This window comes from Nannobrachium achirus, assembly GCF_963921795.1.
Source record: "Nannobrachium achirus genome assembly, chromosome: 2".
In the NCBI taxonomy this organism is placed as follows: domain Eukaryota; kingdom Metazoa; phylum Chordata; class Actinopteri; order Myctophiformes; family Myctophidae; genus Nannobrachium; species Nannobrachium achirus.
This window is the reverse complement of record NC_137811.1, coordinates 22,214,004-22,240,008: the sequence shown is the minus strand read 5'-3', so window position 1 is coordinate 22,240,008 and position 26,005 is coordinate 22,214,004. Positions and strand designations below refer to the sequence as shown.

The window sequence follows — 26,005 nt, the reverse complement described above, 5'->3', positions numbered from 1 at the left end:
CCAACGGGCATCGGCCTAATATACTAAAGTTCAAGTTGTCTGTGGATTTGTTTTGCTCAAGTATTGACACATACAAACAATTATGGACATCCCCGATATCAGTGCAAATCTGCCTTGTTTAGAGGTTCCAAATATGGACATGCCCAGCAGCACCTAACCGTTGTTAGACCAGAAAGAGGGAGCAGACAAGGGAGAGAGGGAGGGAGGTTGTGTGCATGACTCTGGTGGAAGGAGGGATTCAGAAATATCCTTACTTGCGCTAGCAGCGCGCACAAACTGCGTTCAGCTGCGTATGTAGGTATACAGGTAGCAGTTTGTGTTAGAGCTCGTAACGCCACGTTTGTGTAACGCCTTAATTAAGAGCCAATGAGGGACCAGCATTCCTGGTGATGCCAGTGGTGATGTCACTGAAGGAACACCTCATGCTGGCACACAAATAGGCCATGTATGGCCTGCTTGTGCAACGTGGCACTTCCTTTTCCAGCCCAAAGCTTAAAACCTCCATCCGCCCTACCCGGGGCGAATGCCTCATTCCCCCAAATCGGACTGAAGCGAGAAATGGGGATGGTATCGCACGTGTAGCATCGCCTTTTCTGCTCGTGTGATCAGTGATTCCACAAGTTTCCGTGTGTCTGTCCATGTGTCCAAATATGGAGATGACCAAATATGGAGCTCTCTGATAACGGGTATTGCACAAGTCCATATTAAAACCATAGTGTGAGACAATCCCTATCAATTTATGCCCACATCTCTGACAAAGCCATATATGGTTATTATGTTCTGACCTCACATGGGATTGGCTGAGAGGCGTAACCTAATGACACAGAATGAGCACTTAAAGTCAAGTTTAAAGTTTATATTTAATATTACGACAAAACCGTCGTCGCTCAAGGTTGGACCCCCATGAATAGAGGCAGAAAGTCCCATTCATATCTCCAGGTGCTTGTGGTCCTCTCGTTTTTGGGCTGTATCCCTCTGCTTTGTGGTTGAAGCGGCTGCAATTTACATCCTGGCTAGCGCTCCAAAGATTGCCAAGATTTACCCTGTGGTAAGCATGACCACCACACGTGACGTAGTGGCGGGAGCCAATGACAAACAGAGCCAGGCGGTTCGGAGACGGCGGCCTGTTAACCCGTCCAATGGGAACTCTCCAGTGAGCCCACTAGATGATCAGGGAGACCAGGGGGGTGGACCCCCTCAGCCTGGGGAGGAGAAGCCAGCATTCCCCCACGCTGACCTGGCCAAGCTGGACGACACAATCAACAGGCCCGACTGGGAAGTTCCACTTCTGCCAATGGAGGACCTCCTAAAGGCGTCCATAGATCTCAGTAAAAAGGGACTGGACATCAAGTTTGAGGCATGCCAAATGTTTTTCCAGGACGGTCTGACCACGTCCTTCAGCAAGATCCTGACGGACGATTCGATCAATGGCTGGCAGCTTGTGGATCACAAGTGGATCTTAGACAACACTCACTTGCTGGTGGAGCTGTGCGTCGCCAAGCTCTCTCACGACTCGTTCCCTCTGCTGAAGCTGTTGGCCATGGCTACCGACCCCGACTCAGAGTTCCACCTTTTTAACAAATTGCGTACCTGTAACTCTGACAAACCTTTTGCCTGCTCTCGGGACCCTCGAGAACCCAAGGGCTGGTTGGTAGACTTATTAAACAAGTTTGGCATGTTAAATGGGTTTCAAATGTTGCACGATCGCTTTACGAGCGGACAAGCACTGAACATTCAGATCATTGCTGCACTTCTCAAACCCTTTGGCCAGTGTTCCAAGTTCCTCACACTGCAGACATTGAAGAGGTACTTCCTTCCAATCATCGAGATGGTCCCCCAGTTTCTGGAGAACCTCACAGACGACGAGCTAAGGAAAGAGACCCAGAACAACGAAGCCAAAAATGATGCACTGTCCGTGATAATCAAGTGTCTGAGGAACCTGGCTTCACAAGTCCCAGGCCAGGAGGCGACAGTGAAGAATTTAAAGATGATTAGGTTAAATATTATTTATAGGTTATTGCAAATTTCCTCTTTTAACGGCAAAATGAATGCATTAAATGAAGTAAACCAGGTGATCTCCAGTGTGAACTCCAGTGTGTGCTACGATCCCCAATGCTATCTGAACCATAATCCAGAGGATGATTGGCTGACAGCAAAGGACATGACAGAGTGGATCCAGCAGAACAACATCTTGTCCATTGTGCTGAGCGATAGTCTACACCAGCCACAGTATGTGGAGAAACTAGAGAACATTCTTCGCTTCATCATTGAAGAGAAAGCTCTTACCACGCAGGACCTTGACAACATCTGGGCTGCACAGGCTGGCAAGCATGAGGCCATTGTGAAGAATGTCCACAACCTTTTAGCCACGCTGGTTTGGCATTTCACTCCTGAGCAGCTTGACCACCTCTTTGACTGCTTCAAGGCAAGCTGGACCAACGCTAGCAAAAAGCAGCACGAAAAGCTACTGGAGCTGATCAGGCGACTGGCTGAGCATGATAGGGTTGGCATGATGGCCCACAAGGTTCTCGACCTTCTGTGGAATCTGGCACACAGCAATGATGTGCCTTTAGACATCATGGACCAAGCTCTTAGCGCCCACATCAGGATTCTGGAAAGCAACCTCTCAAGTGACAAAGAAATCCAAAAGATCCAGTGGCTAGATCGCTTCATAGTGAAGTTGCATACCACCGACAAGTGGGTAATCCCTGCTCTCAAGCAGATCAGAGCGATATGTAGCCTGTTTGGAGAATCTCCACAGAGGTTTAATCCATTCCAGAGGAGCATTTTCTACCGCCACGACCTGATCAACCAACTGCAGAATAACCACGCTCTGGTTACCCTGGTGGCTAAAAACCTGTCTACCTACATTCAGACCGTTAGGCAGTTCTCCAAAGCGGAACAGGCAGAGGTCGACCCTCACACGGTGATGGCTGGGAGTCGCTACAGTCATGTCCAGGAGGTACAGGGGCGCCTGGACTTCTTGAGTTTCCTACTGAAGGATGGCCAGCTGTGGCTGTACGCCCCGGAGGCCAAAAAGATCTGGAAGTGTCTGACTGAGAATGCAGTGTATTTCTCTGACCGCGAGGCCTGTTTCAAATGGTACTCCAAGTTAATGGGTGACCTACCGGACCTCTATACGGACATCACCAAGGATTTCTTCATAAACAACATTCTGCAGCTTGACCCATCTCTGCTGACGGAGAATGGCATGAAGTGCTTTGAAAGGTTCTTCTTGTCTGTCAACCGCATGGAGAGGAAGCTGGTGGTCAAACCTGATGGAGCATACCTGATAGATGACCTGGAGCTAATAGGCTTGGACTACCTCTGGACAGTGGTGATTCAAGTAAGCGATGATTTTGCGAGCAGAGCCATAGACTTGCTCAAAGAGATCTATACTAACCTTGGACCAAAACTGCAAGTCAATCAAGTGGAGATCCATGAACATTTCATCAGGTCTTGTTTTGACCGTCTGAAGGCTACCTATGACACCCTGTGCATTCTGGACAGAGACCAGGACAGCACACACAAGGAGGCCACCCACATGGTCAGAGTGCTCACTGTGCTCATGAAGTACATCAACAAGTGTGACAGCGACTACCATTCGGAGAGGACTATACTGCCCATGTCGAGGGCTTTCTGGGGGAAAGACATCAAACTGTATGTGCGTTTGCCTGACCAGCCTGTCCTGCAAATGTGGACCCAAACCAACAAGACAATTGGTTCGGTCCGACGTGACGTCCTCGCCCATATCAAGGCCAATGACACACACTCCAAGATAGAACTCATCATTGGCCGGGAGTCAGTCAGTCCAGCTGATGACAGGAAGCTGATTGGACAGCTCTATTTTGAAGGGTCCAAGGTCACAGCCAAGGTCACCCAAGTGAATGCCAGCATAACCTCCACCACAGACAGCTCCTTCTCTGGGTATCCTGGTAAACGCTACAGTGATGTACCCTACCCTGATGTTGAGAGCTCCTTGCCCAGTGTAATCATGTCACTGCACCTGCACTACATCTCCTTCCTGTGGCAGGTTGCTGACCTGGGCTGTACCCTCAACATGCCTCTAATCAGAGACTGTGCTCAGGAACTCATGAAGCTCTTGCCCCATGATAATACCACAGTGGAAAACCTGCATGCAGTGTGTCTGGATCATGCCAAGCTGAGTGAGAAGAGCCTCATCCCCACACTGGATTCCTGTTTCTTTGGCAACATGCCTTCTAAAGTTCTCTACCTCATTGAGGTTGTGTATGCCCTGCTGATGCCAGCCAGTGAACTGGGTGGGGATGCCAGCAATTTCCAGTACAACTTCTTGAAGAGTGGCGGGCTGCCCCTGGTGTTGAGTATGTTCACAAGGAACAGTTTCCCTCCATCTGCAGACATGGAGACACAGCGTGGGATCTACCTCAATGCACTGAAGGTCGCCAAGCTTCTGCTCACTGCCATTGGCTTTGTCCTCCAGAAGGCCCTGGTGAACATCCCCAACCCTAACTCGGAACGTCGGCTGCGTGAAGTAGCCTCCCACCTGGCCAAGCAGATCTCTAATGATAACTTCTTCCAGTCATCTAAGTACATCCCAGACATCTGCGTGATCCAGACTTTACAGAAGATAGTGTGGGCGTCAGGCTGTGGTACACTACAACTCATCTTCAGCTCCCATGAGGAAATAAGCAAGATCTATGAAATGATGATTGTGGAGCTAGATGAGGAAGATGAGCAGGTGTGCTTTCAGGCGCTGGAGGTGATGAATCTGTTTTTAGCTTTCATGCCTACAGCTCTGGACGCACTGAGCAAGGAGAAGTCCTGGCAGACCTTCATCATAGACATGTTGCTGCACTGCCCCAGCAAATCCGTGCGTCAGATGGCCCAGGAACAGTTCTTCCACATGGCCACCAGCTGTGGTATGGGCCAATCCCTCCTGTCCTTCATCACCCTCCTCTTCAACGTGCTAGGGAGCTCGGCCAAGGAGTGTGGCAGGCGTGCGGGAAACTACTTCATCTTGCTCCAACGCCTGCTGAAATACGCCTGCAACTACAAAATCAACCTGCCTAACGCAGAGGTGCTACTCAACGATGAAATCGACTGGCTCAAAAGAATCCGGGATGAGGTGAAGAGGACCGGTGAGACAGGCGTGGAGGACACCATTCTAGAGGGCCACATCAATGTCACCAAGGAGCTGTTGGCTTTTCAGACCTCAGAGAAGAAGTACAACATTGGCTGTGAGAATGGAGCTAACCTCATCAAGGATCTGATAGATGACTTCATCTTCCCGGTGTCTAAAGACTACCTTCAGTATAGGAATAGGAACTTCCATGCTGAGCAGGCAATACCAGTGTGCAGTAGTTCCGCATCCATCAACGCCGGCTTTGAGCTGTTGGTAGCCCTGACCATAGGCTGTCCCCGCAACCTCAAGCAGGTTGCTGGAGCCCTCCACAACCTGGAGTGTGAGGAGCTCAAGGAGTGGGAGTATTTGCCCCCAATAGGGCCACGGCCCAACAAAGGCTTTGTTGGTCTGAAGAATGCAGGAGCCACATGTTATATGAACTCTGTCATACAGCAGCTGTTCATGATTCCACCCATTCGCAACGGCATCCTGGCCCTGGAGAGCACGGGCACCAATGTGGTCAACAACACCTATGACGAGGCTTTCGGTTACCACCACAAGCCCTCTGGCAAGTCAGAGGACAGAAAGAGGTACAACATTGATGTGCTGCAGCACCTACAGGTCATCTTTGGCCACCTCGCTGCCTCCAAGCAGCAGTACTTTGTCCCGGCAGATTTCTTGAACCACTTCAGGCTATGGGGGGAGCGGGTGAACCCGAAGGAGCAGCATGATGCCCTGGAGTTCTTCAACTCCCTGGTGGACAGTCTGGACGAGGCTCTGAAAGCCTTTGGCCACCCCGCATTGCTCAGCCAGGTGATGGGAGGCTCCTTTGCTGACCAGAAGATCTGTCAGGGCTGCCCCCACAGGTACGAGTGTGAGGAGTCGTTCACAACCCTGAATGTTGACGTCCGAAACCACCAGAACCTGCTGGACTCTATGGAGCAGTATGTTAAAGGAGACCTGCTGGAGGGAGCCAACGCGTACCACTGTGAGAAGTGCGACAAGAAGGTGGACACGGTGAAGCGGCTGTTGATCAAGAAGCTGCCACCTGTGCTGGCAATCCAGCTCAAGCGCTTTGACTATGACTGGGAGCGGGAGTGCGCCATCAAGTTCAACGACTACTTTGAGTTCCCACGAGAGCTGGATATGGGGCCGTACACAGTGACCGGTGTGGCAGAGCTGGAGGAGAACCAGGTGATCCAGCAGAACAAGTCATCAGAGCCCACACCACCCATCAGTTCCAAATACCGTCTGGTGGGTGTGCTGGTGCACTCGGGCCAAGCCAGCGGTGGCCATTACTACTCATATATCACCCAGCGTGATGGCGGCGAGTGCAACCGTTGGTACAAGTTTGATGACGGCAATGTGACAGAGTGCAAGATGGACGACGAGGACATGAAGGACATGTGCTTCGGCGGCAGCTACATGGGCATATTGGGCGAGGTGTGCCGCTGGTGGAGTGCTTACATCTTGTTCTACGAGCGTGTGGACTCACTGGACGTCGAGATGATCAAGCACATCAAAGAGCTGACCCTTTCCTCCAGCAAACTGCACCTGGTCAAAATGCCCTACAGAATCGAGTACCGTGTGCGCAAGGAGAATGGCCAGTTCATTCATAGACAAAGGCAATACAGCCTGGAATATTTCCAGTTCATTAAGAAACTCCTGACCTGTAACAGTGTTTATCTAAACCCCCCGACAGGAAAAGACATTCTGCCAGAGGCAGAGGAGATAGCTATGATAAGTGTTAAGCTGGCTGCTAGGTTCCTCTTCAGCAGAGGCTTTCGCACCAAGATAGTTGCGCGTCACGCCAGTGAGTGGTATGAGTGGGTCCTCGTCCCTCTGCTGACACACAGCAAGAATGTACGCTATTGGTTTGTGGAAAATGTCCTGCTTAACAATTCCAACCTCTCAGAGTACCTGCTGGAGTGCCCCAGTGACGACGTCCGTGAAGGGTTCACCAAACTCATCATCTATGTCGCACAAATCTCCCTTGACTGCCCCCGTTCCTCTCTCACCACCTCCCCTGGACCCTGGGCTCAGGGCGGCAACAACCTGAGTCTGAGTGACCAACTGTTGACAGATGTACTCAACCTACTCAATAAGGAGGGGTCGGAGCATGGCCGGCACTCGCGGCTATTCAAACTCTTTGAGGGGTATGCCAATCGGGGCCTGGTAGAGAAGGAGCAGCTTCTAAAGCTAAGTGTTCCCACCAGGTTCATGTCGATGCCTTACTGCCAGTACCAGTGTGCCGGGCGCCAGTACCAGTGTGCCGGGCGCTACACTGTGGTCTCCCAGCTGGTGCGCTGCTGTGACGTCTCTTCACGCACGCAGTCCTCTGAAAGTAACCCACCTCTCCCCAATCCATATTGCAACACCAACCCAGCAGCTCTGTTGATGCCGATTCAGCCGAAGTTGGCAGAAATGTTGTTTGCAGGTGCCGTGTACGTAACGAAGATAATTGAGGGCTACCGTAAAATGGAGGGCTACGGCAACTCTATTAACTCTAATGAGGAGATGGTCAAGCTACTGTGCTTCAGCTGCTGGGAGAACCAACAGTTCTCCTCCACTGTTCTCAGTGTGCTGCTCCAGAAGGTGGCATACATTTACAGCAGCAGCTTTGAACTAAACCTGACAAATAAAATGCACCTACTGCTGAGGATTTTGCAAATAGGCGACTCTTGGCAGAGCCACAGGATCTGTGATGTGCTCAAGGGTATCCCTAATGACAGACATGGGCTTTTCGACATCATCCAGCTCGACAAGAATTTATACAAGAAACAAACGTACGAGTGCATCAAGCACATGGTGTCTCTCTTCGACGAATGTGACGTGGCCCATCAGATCCTAAAGAGTAATGACGACCTGAAGTGCAAGTGGAAGTTGGCGGTGGAGTGGCTAAAGGGCGAGCTGGAGACGAGGCCATACACGGCGACCTCCCAGTGCACTTACGGGGATTATTACCACAGCAGTGATGACAACACACTCCTATTGGCCAAGGCCTGCAAGCTCTGTCCTGAGGAGGAGGAGTCTGATGACCTAGGAAGCAACTGATGATAAGGAGTACAGCAGCAGGGCATTTGGTCACATGGCCTGCTGTCCAGTACATGAACAACCCACAAGGCCCTGGGTCAAACTTTGCTCTATCACCAGGCCCTACCTGGGGCCCAAGACCTGATGATGAAGAGAACTGGGAGAAAACCAAGAAAGTTCGCCCCTTCCCTCGTCGTCCTCCTCCTCCTAAAGAGTAATGTTCCTACACCACCCACTACCCCTCCTGCAGAGTTCCTCAGTCGTCCCAGTCTCCTTTCATCTGAGTGACAGCTCCTCATCATCGGTACATTTGCTTTCTCTCTTGTCAAGGGCAGAAGCCATGCCTCCCAGCCCCCCTCTCCAGGCCTGCTAGTCCATAGTCAAGGTGCCCTTGGGATAAACACCCTATGCCAGTGTCTGCAGAGGCAGGGGAGTGAACTGGAAGACCTTTATCCCAGGCCTGATGATGATGATGATGAAGATGTGCTTGCTTGCCTACATGACGAATGTATCTGACTGTTCAAGTATCATAAGATGTGCTTGCTTGCCTACATGACGAATGTATCTGACTGTTCAAGTATCATAAGTGACATATGGTTGTTGGGAGATCTAGCGGATTTGATGGAAAAATAAATCAAAATGGATAGCACTGTATAAACAACAAAAAAAAGGCAATGGAAGACTTTGTTTGTTTTACATGGTGTGGCTCTGAAAAGAGGGCTAAGCCATCTATTGGGTCTGTGTGTCTGTCCGGAGCTAATCCTGCAAACCACTGCAACAATAGAACCGCTAACATCCGCTAATCCCACACATTTTTGTTCACTTGTTCTATACAAAAAATAAAAAGAGAAATTTAAATGTTTGCTTTTTATAATGGAAATCAACAGGGCTCGTATTATCCAAATATGGCCACAGAGGAAAACATCGGCTAGACGCTTTCAGAGGTTAGCTGTCTAAAAGGAAGTGAATGGTGCAGTTGAATCACCACGTGAAGCCTATTGTTGATTTCTAATGATGAAAACCAAATAAAACAAAACAAAACCTATGCTATGATGACTAAAACTAAGCTAAATAACTTTGTCAACAAATAAAAACTAGATTAAAATTTAGGGGGGGGGACTAGTGGAGAAGTGATCCAGTAGAACTAAAATAATGGTTGCGCTTTGAAAATAGCAGATCTACAAGCTCACAAGTCACAGAGCAACGCGTTGTGAGCTTGTAGATCTGCTATTTTCAGCATACAATGTAGGATTCTCTCCGTGCAGGATCATTTCACATCGGCATACGTTTTCAACAAAGAAATATTTTGTGGTGTGAAAGGTTGAAATGACAGCAAATTTGTTAGAAATTGACATTAACTCACAGCTAGAAGGTCCCGGGTTTGATTCCCGCCGGGGAACACTGAGGTCATCATCAGTGCCCACACCCTAGGTGGGGTTGGTGAAAGGGCCTTTCTGTGTGGATTTGCATGTTCTCCTCGTGTCCCCTAGGGTAGGTACCCTCACAAAAACATGCAGTAATCCTGGTCTCTATAAAGCCTCCCCTGGCCAGCCGGGGGGCCTGATGGAGGGGAAAGGAACTGGTTGGAATACTGTGTTCTTTCCACACACTACGTCCAACCGGAGAAGCTTCCCCTGACAGGAGACAAGAAACGGCTTGCTCACTCCTCGTGCATTGAAGGAAGCATAGCTCAATTTGGGGCTCTCTCCAGGTTGGCAGAGGTAGAGTAGCGCGCACGATTATAGTTTAGGCAATTGGCACTACTGGGTGAAAAATGGGTAACAAAATCGTGGGATGTATAAAAAAAAAGTAGTAGCCTAAAATCACTTTTAAATAAAAAAATTGAAATCAATAAACAAATATAAACCTGACATCAACAATAATTTCAACCATATGCTAAATTGATAACTTTGAGATTAATATGCCAAGTGGGCAATTCTTTAAATGTATAATTTAGTCTCGTCTGACTTGTCATTATTAGTGAAAATAATAACAATAAAAAAATATAATTGTATAATGAATTATTATACAGTATGTGTATTTAAGTAGTCAGAGTTAATACGTTCTTTTTTTTTCTCTCTCTTTTACAATTGCCCCTGGTCTCCCTACTATGCACAAACAAGAGATTCGAAAACAACATGTGATTATCGCTTACTTTCCTGAACCGATTATCTGACAATGGTCATAATGATTACAAAATAATATTGTTTATTATAAGCTGGTCCAACCGGCTCATTGACTTAACATCTCTGGCTCCAGTTTCCCTGCACTGCAGTCTACACTCTAAATGATAAATGGTGTATTCATAGCACTCTTCCAAAAGCGCTTTACATATAGATTGTGCATTACATTCACCCTTTCACACACATTTATTCACAAATGGCAGAGGAAACCATGCAAGGCACCAATGAACCAACACATCGGGAGCAATTAGGGGTTCCGGGCTCCCCTCCCCCAGAGTTAGTGTCGAGGTGTCCTTGCTCAAGGACAGTTCGGCTCTTGGGGAGCCCGGGATTGAACTGGGAACCTTGCGGTTCTCCATCCAGCCGCTCTATTGGCCTCTCTACCCATGACCCACTACCGCCCCTCTACACACCATAGAACCCTAGTCTACACCAGATGTTTGTCTGTCTTATCCTTGGTGTATGTGTAGTAGAGTGACACAGTCTCAGCTTGATGGCCTCAAAAGTCTAGTCTACTATCTCCCCTGGGCCGTAGGGATATCACTTTGGTCAAGTGGTTAAGATGTTACTTTCACATGGGAGACCCCATATGAATAATAAATAATATGTTTGGTTTGCTTTTCTATTTTCTATACCTGTCATAGCCACAGCCGTGATACCGCGGGTCAAAGACAAGGTCAGAGAGCTATTCTGAGCGGTGCTCCTGGAACAGGAGCTATAGCTCCAATATTGGGGGAACAAAAGGGTTAAAAAAATGTCTTGGCACAAATGGCTCAAAGTTTGTTGTACTCCCAGGGTCCCGTTAGCCTTGTAAACCGCCCTCTTAAGCTGGGTTTTTTGAAGCGGTGAAAGCCGCTTCCAAGGAGTGGCTTTGTGTGTCCCCCATGTCCATATATGGTAATTTCAGTCCAGAATGAACAGGTTTTATATCTGTCCGTAAATGTGTGTCCCCCATGTCCATATATGGTCATTTCAGTCCAGAATGAACAGGTTTTATCTGTCCCGTACGTCCAGAATATGTGTGTAGTGTCCGTCCCAGTCTGATGATTGGATGATTAAAAATGTCCAATGAGACCATAGTTTGAGGATTGGTCAAGCTTCACATGACAATCCGGCCCTCCAGATAAAATCATTCATTCATTCAGAATTCAGAATTCTGTAGCTCTAGACAATTTATACTCAGATTCACCGCTTCACTTCGAACCGAGGTTTGATTTTTTCTTCCACTGTGATTGAAAACCACACCTTTTGCCTCTGTAAGATTACTTTTTGAGCGGCGCTAAATGCTCCAACATCTGGCTTTGTCTGTTCGTCCCGTGTCTGTCCGGACTCTCATTGGTCAAAATGGTGTCTCCTGTAATGAAATTAACTCATAAATAGCACCGCTCACTTCACATTGGGTGTGATTTTTTGAGAATCTAATAAAAAAGATCATTACTTGCGCCAGCAGAGTAAGCAACTACTGCGTTCGGCTGCATATGTAGGTAGGTAGGGTAGGTAGCTGTGTGTGTTTAAGCCCGTAGCCCAATCAGGGACCAGCATTTCTGGCAACGTCATCATTAACAGCCAATGAGGGACCAGCATTCCTGGTGATGCCAGTGGTGATATCACTGGCATCGCCAGTGGTGATGCCAGTGGAGAGCGCACCCCATGGCGCAAGTTGGCACCTCACAGAGTGCAGTTCCAGTTCCTATTTGTCCGAATCAGGCACAAGAAAGTGCAACAAATTACAATAAGGAAATGTATTACAACAAACACACGTGAGATTCTGATGATTACACAATGTATCTGTGTGAGGAAGGCATCAATATGCTCATGACAATGTTGAAGAACGAATAAAGCATAACTTATGTAAAAGATGACAGTACATAGCAGAACTGTGTGTTTTTATATTTATTATGTTCTGTAATGAATGAAGATGATGAATATTGCTAAAGCAGTAATACTGTATTGGCATGGTGCCATTTTAAATGGCTCTTTGGTCTATTTATAATACTTGATATGAATCACAAGATTCAATTAGCTGCATACACACAATTCTTATCTTGACTGTTAGATAGTTCATCAACCAATGAGGAGAACCAGGAAAGTAAGTAGGTGTATTATGAAGGAAAGTGTTCAAGTAAAAGCTTACTATTGTCTATTGACAATAAGGAAGAGCAACAGAGCATGAAGTCCTGGCGTCACATCCACCAACCTTGGGTCACAGCGTTACTCTTTGTATTGGAACTCCCATAGGGTACAGTTTCCCAAACAGTGGGTCGGGACCCAATTGTGGGTCATGGAACAATTTTTCATGGGTCACGACTCAAGTAAAAATCCAATTTTCTTTTCCTACATAAAAAAAGAAATCTATCTCTGTCTCTAATGATTTCTTTTTTTTAAATTCCTTTTAAAACAAACAAACCATGAATAAAACAATAATAATGAAGAAGTAGTGAAAATAGCTAATCTGCTATTTTCACTAGTTTGGGTCCCGGGCAAACGGTCTTATCTCTCTTTTGGGTCTCGGCCTGAAAAGTTTGATCCAGCCAACCCATGTAGGACAAAGCAAGGAGGAAAGCCAAGAAGCGCCCCACCTACACTACGTACGTAGAAGCACTTCGGCGCGACAGCTTAGCTAACAACACTTTAGAGCAGGGGTCTTCAACGTTTTCAGGCGAAGGACCCCCTAGCTGAGAGAGAGATGAAGCAGGGACCCCCACTACATATTGTATAAAATTGTGTTGCAGATTTAAAATGTTCATAGAATCTTAGACAGCTTAGACTTGTTTGACAGCAATGTCATAATGTTGCAGTAATGTGTATTTTCAGACATTTAACCACTTGAATACTTTAGTCTGCTCTTCTTTTCCCTCTACAAACCTCTTTAACAAAAATAGCCGATCTACAAGCTTACAACGCCTCGCAGCGCAAGGCGTTGTAAGCTTGTAGATCTGCTATTTTTGGCTAATGATCCACTCAGAATAGGGATGCTAGGGTTTAAGTGGTTAAAAAGCATGATCCTATCACACAAAGATTTGGTGGCCCCCCTGTAGTAACTCTGAGGACCCCCTAGGGGTCCCGGACCCCCTGTTGAAGACCCCTGCTTTAGAGCACAAGACCCAGATGGGAGAGTGTGGAGGGCAGCGATTCGGGAGTTGGTGTTGGCGCAACCGCATTGTTGCATCACATCACTTCATATCCATATGAATAAAACTGCCTGGCTCATTTGTTTATTTCTGGAAGTTCATATATGACACGATCTGAGATTCCCCTATGGGAATTCTAATACAGAGAAATTACACCGGTGCGAAGTGAGAGGTGCAAACAGGATACACGTGCATATCTCCTTGTATGGGCCGTTCTGTCCGTGTTGTCAGTTACTATGTGTACTGTTAGCACATATCTCCATACATGGAGATCTGTGCTGCTAATAGACCCCTTTCTGGGCCCGCCCCTTTCCCCCCTCCCCCTGAGCGGCGGCCATGATGGAGTTACTGCTGCAGCAGTGTGTGTCTATGTCTATGTCTATGGAGATGGGACTTTTAATGAAATTAGTCATTACCAGTCCCATCTCCATGATATTTAGATCTAATTCCTTCGCCAGTTCCATCCGCATGATTTGTAGATCTAATTCTATGAGTCCCATCCACATGATTTGTAGGTCTAATACCATTGCCAGTCCCATCCTTATGATTCGTAGATCTAATTCTATCTGTTCCATCTCAATTATGTTTAGGTGTAATTCCATCGCCAGTTCCATCCAAATGATTTGTAAATCTAATTCTATGAGTCCCATCTCCATGATTTGTAGGTCTAATTCCATCGCCAGTCCCATCCTTATGATTTGTAGATCTAATTCTGTCTGTTCCATCTCAATTATGTTTAGGTCTAATTCCATCGCCAGTTCTATCCGCATGATTTGTTGATCTAATTTTATCAGATCCATCCCAATGATTTTTAGATCTAATTTCACCACCAGTTCTATCCTTATGATTTGTAGATCTAATTCCATCAGTCCCATCTCAATTATGTGTAGGTCTAATTCCATCGCCAGTTACATCCACATGATTTGTTGATCTAATTCTATATAGTTCCATCCTCATGATTTGTAGATCTAATTCCATCGCCAGTCCCATCCTTATGATTTGTAGATCTAATTCTATCAGTCCCATCTCAATTATGTGAAGGTCAAATTCTATAGCCAGTTCCATCCCCATGATTTGTAAGTCTAATTCGATACAGTCCCATCTCCATATTTAGATCTAATTCCCATGATTTGTAGATCTAATTCCATCACCAGTTCCATCCCCATAATGTGTAGGTACAATTCCATCGCCAGTTTCGCCAGTTTCATCCGCATGATTTTTAGATCTAATTCTATGAGTCCCATCCTCATGATTTGTAGGTCTAATACCATCGCCAGTCCCATCCTTATGATTCGTAGATCTAATTCTATCTGTTCCATCTCAATTATGTTTAGGTGTAATTCCATCGCCAGTTCCATCCAAATGATTTGTAAATCTAATTCTATGAGTCCCATATCCATGATTTGTAGGTCTAATTCCATCGCCAGTCCCATCCTTATGATTTGTAGATCTAATTCTATCTGTTCCATCTCAATTATGTTTAGGTCTAATTCCATCGCCAGTTCTATCTGCATGATTTGTAGATCTAATTCTATATAGTTCCATCGTCATGATTTGTAGATCTAATTCCATCACCAGTCCCATCCCCATGATGTGTAGGTCCAATTCTATCGCCAGTTTCATCCGCATGATGTGTAGATCTAATTCTATCAGTCACATCTCAATTATGTTTAGATCTAATTCCATCGCCAGTTCCATCCCCATGATTTGTAGGTCTAATTCGATACAGTCCCATCCACATAATTCATCTGCTTACAATAAATGTGACAAATCTCTGTGAGTATGTATGTAATGTATGTAATCCACTTATCTCGAGAAACGTTCGTCCCACCGGCTTCAGATTCGGCACATTAGATCTACAAATCATGTGGATGGAACTAGCAATAGAATTAGACATACAAATGATAGGGATGGGACTGGTGATGGAATTAGATCTACAAATCATAAGGATGGGACTGGCGATGGAATTAGACCAACAAATCATGGGGATGGGATTCATAGAATTAGATCTACAAATCATGCAGATAACTGGTGATGGAATTAGACCTACACATGATGGGGATGGGACAGATAGAATTAGATCTACAAATCATGCAGATGGACTGGTGATGGAATTAGACCTACACTTTATGGGGATGGAACTGGTGATGGAATTAGATCTACAAATCATGGGGATGTGACCCTATGGAATTAGATCTACAAATCATGCGGATGGAACTTGCTATGGAGTTAGACCTACACATAATTGAGATGGGACTAATATAATTAGATCTACAAATCATAAGGATGGGACTGGCGATGGTATTAGACCTACAAATCATGTGGATGGGACTCATAGAATTAGATCTACAAATCATGCGGATGAAACTGGCGAAACTAGCGATGGAATTGTACCTACACATTATGGGGATGGAACTGGTGATGGAATTAGATCTACAAATCATGGGAATTAGATCTAAAGAATATGGAGATGGGACTGTATCGAATTAGCTATAGAATTTGACCTTCACATAATTGAGATGGGACTGATAGAATTAGATCTACAAATCATAAGGATGGGACTGGCGATGGAATTAGATCTACAAATCATGAGGATGGAACTATATAGAATTAGATCAACAAATCATGTGGATGGAACTGGCGATGGAATTAGACCTACACATAATTGAGATGGGACTGATGGAATTAGATATACAAATCATAAGGATATAACTGGTGGTGAAATTAGATCTAAAAATCATTGGGATGGATCTGATGAAATTAGATTTACAAATCATTTGGATGGAACTGGCGATGGAATTACACCTAAACATAATTGAGATGGAACAGATAGAATTAGATCTACGAATCATAAGGATGGGACTGGCGATGGTATTAGACCTACAAATCATGTGGATGGGACTCATAGAATTAGATCTACAAATCATGCGGATGGAACTGGCGAAGGAATTAGATCTAAATATCATGGAGATGGGACTGGTAATGACTAATTTCATTAAAAGTCCCATCTCCATAGACATAGACATAGACACACACTGCTGCAGCAGTAACTCCATCATGGCTGCCGCTCAGGGGGAGGGGGGAAAGGGGCGGGCCCAGAAAGGGGTCTATACACACAAAGTGAAACGTAGTAGCCGTTATCCAGGGGGATAGTGCCCCCCTAGTGGCAGTGATGTCAGACTTGGGTGCCCCAGTGGGTCTCAACCTGTGGGTTGGGACCCCCAGAGGGGTCCCCCAAATTATTTTGGGGACGCGAGGTGTTGTGAGCATGTAGATCTGCTATTTATCACAAAAGAACTGTGTTATACAAAATGTTATGCCTCAACTCTTAGTGCTCGTCAGAGTGAGGGGGTCCCCAGTTAAAATGTGACACTTTAAAAGCTCACAACGCCTCGCGCTGCAAGGCATTGTGAGCTTGTAGATCTGCTATTTTTGGCTAAAGTTCTCAGAATATGGACACTATAGGGTTCAAGTGGTTAATATAAAAAATAAGGAGAAAAAATCTCTCTATCACACAAAGATTTGGAGGACCCCCTGTTGTAACTCTGAGGACCCGGACCCCCTGTTGAAGACCCCAGCTCTTCTATATATGACCCATTATAGGAAAATGTATTGAAAAATCAACCCTTCTCTCCTATGTGGTCGCAGTCTCCTCCGGGAAGAGCTGACACTCAGTCTCAAAGTCACAGCCCCGGAGCAGCTCCCTGTAGTGATGTCGGACATCTTGGTACAGAGGGACGGACGCCTGGTCCATGCCGGGGAAAACCATGGGCTGCTCGTTGAGCAGCGGCTGCAGCCTCAGGCCGTCCTCCCCGCAGTCGTACAGCACCAGCAGCAGGTTAGCGGCGTAGGGTAGGAAGCGGCTGGTGCGGAACGAGCGCCGGGCCTGCGCAGCGTAGTTGGCGGACGTCAGGCGTTCGCTGTCGTTGAAGAAGCCCAGGAGGGTGAGCAGGGGCAGGAGCGTCTCGGCGTGGCCCACCTGGACGGTCACAGCTTCAGACACCGCGTTCCCCAACCTAAAGGAGTACAGGAAGGTGTTTGGGTCGCAGGATTATTTGAAAACCCCCAAAAATGGGTATTTGTTTATTTCAGGGGACTTAAATTAATTGACCACATTTTTAAAACCCATTCAGAACGGGTACACATTATTGAGTATCATTATTTTATGCTTCAACTATTGAAAAATAGCAGATATACAAGCTCACAGCGCGGCACCGAGTGCCGTGCTGCGAGCTTGTAGATCTGCTATTTTTGAAAAATCGTGAAAATTTGAATTTTGACCCGATTCTATAAGTCTCTTTTGAATCCTTCTAAGATTTTTTGAAAAACCTGTGTTTCTATGTCAGCAATCTGGCTAGCCATCGTCAAAGAAAAGCTCATTTTCACTTAACTGGAGCTCAGTTAGTCTGTTCTTGAGAGACTACTATGTCAGTGGTTCTCAAACTTTTTCATTTGAAGGACCCCCAAAATGATATTTATTTGGCCATGGACCCCCATCTCAAAATATTTAGTTCCAGGGACCACCCAGAAACAAAATTTGAGTTACAGACGTTCGCTTTAAAAATACATTTTCACGACTTTTTCAAAAATAGCAGATCTACAAGCTCGCAGCGCGGCACTCGGTGCCGCGCTGTGAGCTTGTACATCTGCTATTTTTCAACAGTTAAAGCATTCAATAATCCTAGACCTAAATGGGTTAAAAAGATTTTATTTAGAAAGAAAGGTCCTCTCTTACTTGTTCTCACTGGCTGCTTTGTCCAGTCGACTAAAAACATCATGGAAAAGAATGCAACTTGACTTGCTGTTGATGGGGTAACCGTAGCCTCTTTTCCAGAATTGCTTCAGGTCTAGAGCATACTCCAACACCTGTTGGTAGGAGACAACACACAGTAAATAAGTAAATAATGTGGGATTATGTGGGATAGGATATGTTTGGACATATGGCTATCTGTCAGTCTTGGAAATACAGGCTCACTAAATTGACATTACTTATATGATAATTGTTGTAGTTTAAATACCTGTGCATCAACTTCATCAAAGAGCTGACACCAGGGGGAGTTCTCATTCTTAATAGAGAATTCATAGGCACAAAGGTAAAATGCAGCTTGAGCCATATCTGCAGAAACAAGATCACAGAAAAGTTAGAACTAATGTAGTCACAAAAGCCTCTCAGTCATTTAAAGTTATACCATGTAACATTTTTTATAAAACAAATCTTAAAATGGTCCTAGCTGTTAAATCGCTAAAGTTTTAGAACCCCCACTCCGTTATTTTCAGCTTCTAAAGCCTTCTCTTTATATGTTTTCTATGATCCCTGTCCGGGACCGGTTTTCGCGGAAAAATTGCGTCATCACACTACCGGCCAATCACAGCGAGGGTTATACACTGCCGGCCAATCACAGCGCAGAACATACACTGCCGGGCTCTCTGGTGGGTTTAGGAAACACGCCTTCAGGAAGTACACTGCAGTGTTTACACTGGAGGAGTCTAGCATGTAACTCCCCAACCGCTGCTCGTAGAAGGACACGGGAGACCTCATTGAAAGCGTCTCGGCGAGGCGGACGCGGTGGTCTGACGGCCCGGTCCGCGAGCGAAAAACGGACGAAAAAAGCAAACGCGACCGCGGTTTGCTACAGACCACCAGTTAAGCAACTTACACAGTATAGCTTTAAGTTCACATGACTAATGATTACTGATTACCAGTGTTGGGCAATATTACTCAGGAGAGAACATATTTGGGGCGGCATAGCTCAGGGGTAGAGAAACCGTTATTGGAGCACGAAGGGTTCCCAGTTCGAATCCGGGCTCCCCCTGAGTTAATGTCGAAGAGTCCTTGAGCAAGACTCTGAACCCCTAATTGCTCCCGGTGAGCAGGTTGGTGCCTGCATGGTTTCCTCCTCCATCGGTGTATGAATGTGTGCGTGAATGGGTGAATGTAATGCACAATCTCTGTAAAGAGCTTTGGATTAAAAAAAAAAGCGCTATATAAATGCACCATTTACATAGACATTACATATTACTCCTTAAAAAAAGTAATAATATTATACTACATATTACTTTTGCCCCTCGACCAGCAAAAAAAGAAGAGTTGTACAACAACACAATCTGTTTAGCCAGCTCCTTTTTAGAACTGAATGACCAGTAAGACTCCCTAGTCGGGAGATAAGCAACCGTCAGGTCGCATACATAAACTTTAGAAGGCAATGGTAGCCAATCAGGAGGGAATATGGGAAATGGGACAGATCCATGTTGATGACATGACTTTAGAGATACTGTGTACCGCTTTGTGTAATTTTAGGGCAAAATCTGTAGGAGCAGTGTCCAAGAATGTGAACTGAATAATAATAATAATAAATAAATAAAAAAGCCAACAAAACCAGAGTAATATGTCATTATTTACATAGTAATATGGTGTAATATTACTGTTTTGGCAGAGTGATCCCTTACTACTCGATACTGGGTTAAGTAATAATATTACAGTAATATGTTACTAGTAGTAACTTGTTACTGCCAAACACTGTTGATTACTTGTATACAGCTTATACAGTAGAGGATAAGCCAGAAACACTCATTTCCTTAGTCATTAGTTTGACCTTAAAACCAGTGTTGTATTGGTGAATTTATCTTTGGGGGTACGGCATTATAATGACGTCATGCGCACGTTGCAACCCATTCAGGCCGGGTACACATTTTAGTGTATGGGAGGGGCTTATAGTACATGTACAGTATGTAGCAAAATATTTGTTTTTGTAGGCTAATTTCTGATTTAGGCCTAAATGGGTTAAAGCCTTTTGCACACAGGCGCGTTTATCCGCACGGATAAAAGGGACAATTTCATTTTTTTTAAAGAAAACAATGATTCTCTACGACCTCATGCACACCGGATCCGAATTGGCTGAGTGGCTGCGGCCGTGCGTTTTTTTCTCGATCGAACCCAGTCCGATTCATGCGTCTTGTCGCATGCGGTAAAAAACTCATCACTCCTTTTATGACTCCTTTTGGGATCCGCAGCGCCGATTCCGCACAGCATTGCACACCAAATCCAATGCGTTTTATTCATGCAGCAAACGAAAAAAAAACGCAACTGTCCCGTGTGCAAAGGGCTTAACACCAACACTACACGAGTTAGCAGGTCAGACAATGGTCTACTGATATGTTTCCAGGCTTGTTCCTCATATGGTCTGTCATTTGGTCCTTTACGTACTGTAGGTAAAGAGAACAGTGAAATTATTTTTTAACTCTATAATTTTTATCCCACGATTTTGCAACCCTTTTTCACCCAGTGCCAATTGCCTATGTAATCCTGGGCTCTGCTCTCCCTCTGCCGCGCCTGGGGAGACAACGGACTGACCTCATGCTTCCTTCAATGCATGAGTAGTCCAAGTTGTTTCTTTTCACCTGACAGGGGGGATTTCCCCGGGATGGACGTAGCGCGTGGAAGGAACACGTTATTCCAACCGGTTCCTTTCCCCTCCATCAAGCGCCCCGGCTGGCCAGGGGGAGGCATTATTGAGACCAGGATTACTGCATGTTTTTGTGAGGGTATCAACCCTAGGAGACACGGGGAGAACATGCAAACTCCACACAGAAAGGCCCTATCACCGACCCCAGAGAACAGTGAAATTCTGTTCAAAATAGACATTCTTGTATGTTAATTTGAATAACATACGAATGAATGAAGATTAATTATCAGTCCCCCCCCCCCCCCCCCCCCAGTAAATAATAATGTATTCTTTCTATCTGACCATCAGTGATGAGACTGTACGGGACGCGAAGACGGTCTGCAATCTTCTCGGTGACCCGCTTCATCTCTGGTCCCAGGTTGAACTTGTCCACTTCTTCAGTGGCTGCCGGGTTATCGTCAACATCCTTCAGGAACTTGGTGCACTGGTCGAAGAACCTCATCAGGGCATCGTTCACCTCATGGTCAAATTCTTGGTCTGTAGATGGGAAATCAAAGGAAATCAAAAGTAGGCCTACGTTTCCAATTGGCCATCGTCAATATTTTAAGAATCCCTCCTACCAAATGTTAGGACAAAATCCTATACAACGATAAAAACATATTCCACGTTTTGGGTCTCAGAGGCTGAATCTCATCAAATGGTGGTCCGTGGCTCAAACGCCAAATAAATAACGCACCCTGATATGAAAAGGGTTGAAAACCACTGATCTTCCACCTAGGCCACCTACCATCAATATTCCACAGTTCCGTCAGACCCCTCCGGAAGGACATGGTGCTGTTGATGCACCTGTGCTTGGAGCTGGTGATGAACTTCACGCGTCCGCCTCGCAGCTTCTCCTCTGAGATCAAGTGGGGGAACAGCTTGGACATCCTGACGGCCAGATGTTTGAGGTCGCTCACGCCTTTCTCCACCAGCCGGCCGTCCATGTCCTCGGTGTACCACATCCTCCAGTTCTGGATATCACGCAGCCAGCTCTCCCTACCAGAGGCTTTGCCCACAACCAGGTCGTAGACGCTCTGCATCTTCTTCACGTTCTTGGCCGTCGGATACCTATAGCAGGGGTGTAATGATATAGTAACTGAATTGAAAAATCGATTTTGATTTGCGATGATCTACTATATCGATATGCAAAAGCAACATATCGTACCGTTTGGCTTTGTATCGTATTGTATCGTTTCGTTTCGCAATGCAGATAATCAGTATCAAATCGTTTTGCCATGCAAATAATGCATGGAAACTAAGTAGGCCTATTTGTGCCTTGTATTAAGCCATTTTAAGAGCGAAAATCCTAATTTTTTGAATAATATAGGCTTATCATAATAACAGCAATCAGCCAAAATGGCTATAAAATATAGCAGCAATCTCTCTTGACCTTTTAAACAGAATGTTTTCAAAAGACAGTTGACAAAACAAGAGTAGCCTAATAGTATAGTAATCCCTTAGACTACTCGTTACTGGGTAAAGTAATAATATTACAGTAATATATATATATATATATATATATTTATATATATATATATATATATATATATATATATATATATATATATATATATATATATATATATATATTTTTTTTTTAAGGTTTGTTTTTGGGCTTTTATGGCTTTATTGATAGGACAGTAGACTGACAGGAGGAGATGGGGGGAGAGATGGGGAGTGACACGCGGCAAAGGTCGTCCGGATCGGGAATCGAACCGGCAACGCTGCCAGGCATCTATGCCTATGTGGCAGTGCCTTCGTGGACCAGTAGGCCAGAGGGCGCCTCTACAGTAATATATTTCTAGTTACTGCCCAGGGATACCAACCTGGTGCCATGTCTCACTATGGCAGTCAGATGGACCTCGGTGCATTGTGCAGATGATGCAGGGAGCAGAGATGATGTGTTGACAGCCAGGATGTCCTCTAACAGATAGGGGTTCACCTCCTCATACCTAAAGGATGAAAATGTCATGTCACGATCATTGTGACCAAAGAAATGTACGATATTATCGAGATAATAAAAATATCCCCGACGTCCATGACTCCATTGTCCTGGGGTGGTGGAACATTTGAGCTTGTAGATCGGCTATTTTTTGGCATAGAGATTTGGTACAGAGTGAAAAAAGAAAGACTGTAGGCCTATCTATCAAGTAGGCCTACGTTATTTTCAGGGGGTTTAAATGGTACCGGACCGGTGTTATATCATTTTCTCACTCCCCTCAGAATCTAACTCCCCACAGCGCTGGTGAGTTCTAACCTGGCTACGCTGGTGAATGCTAACCTGCAGTTGCTGGTGAATGTTAACCCTAACCCCAAACCCAAATTCTAAGTTCTAACCCAAACCCTAAACCTAACCCTAACCTTATTATCTGGCGCCATCTGCTGGCGGAACTGAAAACAACATCCCCGTTCACTTGAATGAGGGGAGTAACGGGAGTTAGATTATGACCCTATGACAGGGAGTGAGAGAATGATTGATACGACACCCATGCAACTCTGCAAATAATAGGTGAATTGATTTGTTATTGTTCCCAGTGCATGACGGAGGATAATTTCACGATAACGAAAACAAATCTCCACAAAACTTAAATCTCCACGATACGATTATTGTGAGTGTTTTTTTATCACGATAAATGAGAGCTAATAATAATACGGTACGTAGCCTACCTCCCTTTAGTGCTGAAGTATGGGGCGATCGTCGGTATGTCTGACACTCTTCTCCTCGGCTTGAAGTAATCAATGAAACAACACGAAATCCCACAGATGAAGAAATGAACGACTGTGAGTTTTAAATATAGGGTAAACATCATTCCCGACCATCTGCAGTTATACAGGCTATGCTGTTTTCCAAACAGTTATACAGGCTATGCTGTTTTCCAAACTGTCCTGTCCTGTCCTGTCCTGTCCTGTCCTGTCCTGTCCTGTCCCAACCCCGTGGCTGCACAAATGAACTTTGTCCTGTCCTGATGGACGGATCTCTCACAGACGTCAGATTGTTTTGGGGAAAAAAGGCCAACCAGTCTCTTTCACGGAGTTCACAATTTTCCGTTCCGTGACTATATATTGGCTTATCTGGCTTGTAGGCTATAAAGATTAGATTAGATTTATTATTAGACTCAGGAGACTCGTCTCCAAAATTCAGAGTTGGGGATAATAGGCTACATGATAAAATAATTGAATTAGAGGTTAAATGTGAACATCCCCTGATGACCCAAATGAAATGAGCCCCGATTGATTGATTGATTGATTGATTGATTGATTGATTGAATTATCACTCATCAGAAAGCAGTAGCCTACAAAATGTAAATGAAGCCATAGGCCTATTAATAGACCCCTGCACACTTATGTGGTTATAAGCGGTGAGGTGGGCCTGAGAAGAAAGGCCAAACAGCTAGGACCTTAACCTATAACTGTTTGTTGTTGCTGCTGAAATGTGTGAGGAGTCATTATTTTTTGGACTTTACATATGGGCCATACACATGCACACACACACCTGGTGGTCCGTGGACTCACAAGTGGTCTGCAGACCACCGGTTGAAAACCCATGAATTATAGTAGCCTATGCCCTCAAAAAAATTCTAGAACACAAGTAGCATTGCAACCAAACGGTTGCAAACTCGCAACCATTATTCTCAGTGTCAGTTGGAAGGAGTTGCATTGGTGTCCTTAAAATGTTTTGTTTAAAGGAGGTTGTTTGAATAAATAGAATAGCCTATTGTGTAAAAAAGCATGCAGATGCCAGCACCCCAAATCTTTACATCAATGACAATATGTCCATACACGGACAAATATGTCCCTGGCAAGACTTAGTTTTGTGCTTTTGTCTGTGGCAAATTCTGGATTTCTTTTTTACACACACGCTTTTTATAATGTTCTTATTTTGATCATAATATTACCAAATACAGTTAACAGGTTTTCTTCAGAATATTGTACCTACAAGTGTACTGTCATGAAACTGTAGCCTACCTTTCTCTAAACTGACAATAGATACTTCAATCAATCAATCAATGTATGACACTTATTTATGACACAATGCCCCTTTAGGAGTCCACTAGTAGTGGTTCTCAAATGTTTTATTTGCGAGGAACCCCATAACTCTGAGAGATGTACGAATGGAACCAAATGGACCCACATTCCCACAAGGAAGGGTCCATTTGGTTCCAGACTTGTTGTGATCATTTATGGCCGTCTCTTTATGTGTTTCTTGTCCGTGCCCCGTGGCAATATTTCTATTTTGACAGAAATGTCCACCACAAGCCGACATAGTCTAAAATAGACCCCTGATCATAATAGCCTATATGAAAATAGAAAATGAACTTTTACAAAAATATTTTTATATGGAGACGTCTATAGCCGTTGAAATGACCATGTTTCAACATCTGAGATGAGCTAATGAGCAGTTATAACTCAGTTTTAGCCGAGCCTGAAAGAAATTGCTGAGTGGGATTATATGCAGATATTCTGCATATTCTGCTACTCATGAGTTGATTCACACGACTGCCTACGTCTGCCTACGTACTTGGTTGGGAAAACACATGGTGGAATGCATGCAGAGACAGATCATTCCACAACCTATAGGGCAGGGGGCAGCAACCTTTTTGAAATGAAGTGCCATGTTTTCATTTTCTAGATAGTCAGTCTGCCATGTCAACATACATTTTAATGACACCCCATCAAAGATTCTGACATATTTGATTGTCTGGACATTGTTAAAACGATCATTAGACTCAGAGCAATAACCCACCTATCTCCCTGACTCCCTCCCCAGTCAAAGTTCAGAATTTTAATGAATGTAGAATCATGTGCAGGATGTAATTTGCAGCAAATTAGGTGACTTCATTTAAATCACCACGTTTAAATCAATATTTGATTTTAAAATAAAAACCCTCTCTCTCACACTTCTGCCAGTGTGCCAGTGATCACCCTCCCCTGTGCCAAAAGGCTAAAATAATATCTATTCACAGATTTTAGTACTTATTTCCTCCCACTGAGCAATAGTCGTCTATTAGACGTCTAGATATACGTCTAATAGGTCTAAATGTCTAGATTTGAAAGTTTTTAGACGTCTAAGCTAAGACTAGACGTTGATTAGACATTATTTCAATGGCT

The 26,005-nt window shown here is 44.9% G+C and overlaps 2 protein-coding genes across 2 annotated transcripts; one reads left to right on the top strand and one right to left on the bottom strand.

Moving 5' to 3' along the window:
• Positions 1–1,054: 1,054 nt before the first annotated feature.
• LOC308297209 (ubiquitin carboxyl-terminal hydrolase 9X-like) lies at positions 1,055–8,282 on the top strand (the record flags this gene model as incomplete). The annotated part of the gene is given in 2 exon segments (XM_080740625.1): positions 1,055–8,146; positions 8,148–8,282. Coding segments are annotated over 2 exon segments (7,227 nt in total).
• Positions 8,283–12,195: 3,913 nt separating this feature from the next.
• Positions 12,196–23,825, bottom strand: LOC308306725 (multiple inositol polyphosphate phosphatase 1-like). The gene is made up of 8 exons (XM_080751769.1): positions 23,564–23,825; positions 22,723–22,848; positions 21,642–21,964; positions 21,197–21,391; positions 18,470–18,567; positions 18,187–18,317; positions 16,569–17,467; positions 12,196–13,743 (listed from the first exon to the last, which is right to left on the bottom strand). Exons 1-7 carry the CDS (start codon positions 23,704–23,706, stop codon positions 17,086–17,088), a joined length of 1,398 nt encoding a protein of 465 aa, XP_080607895.1. The 5' UTR covers positions 23,707–23,825; the 3' UTR covers positions 12,196–13,743; positions 16,569–17,085.
• Positions 23,826–26,005: the final 2,180 nt, after the last annotated feature.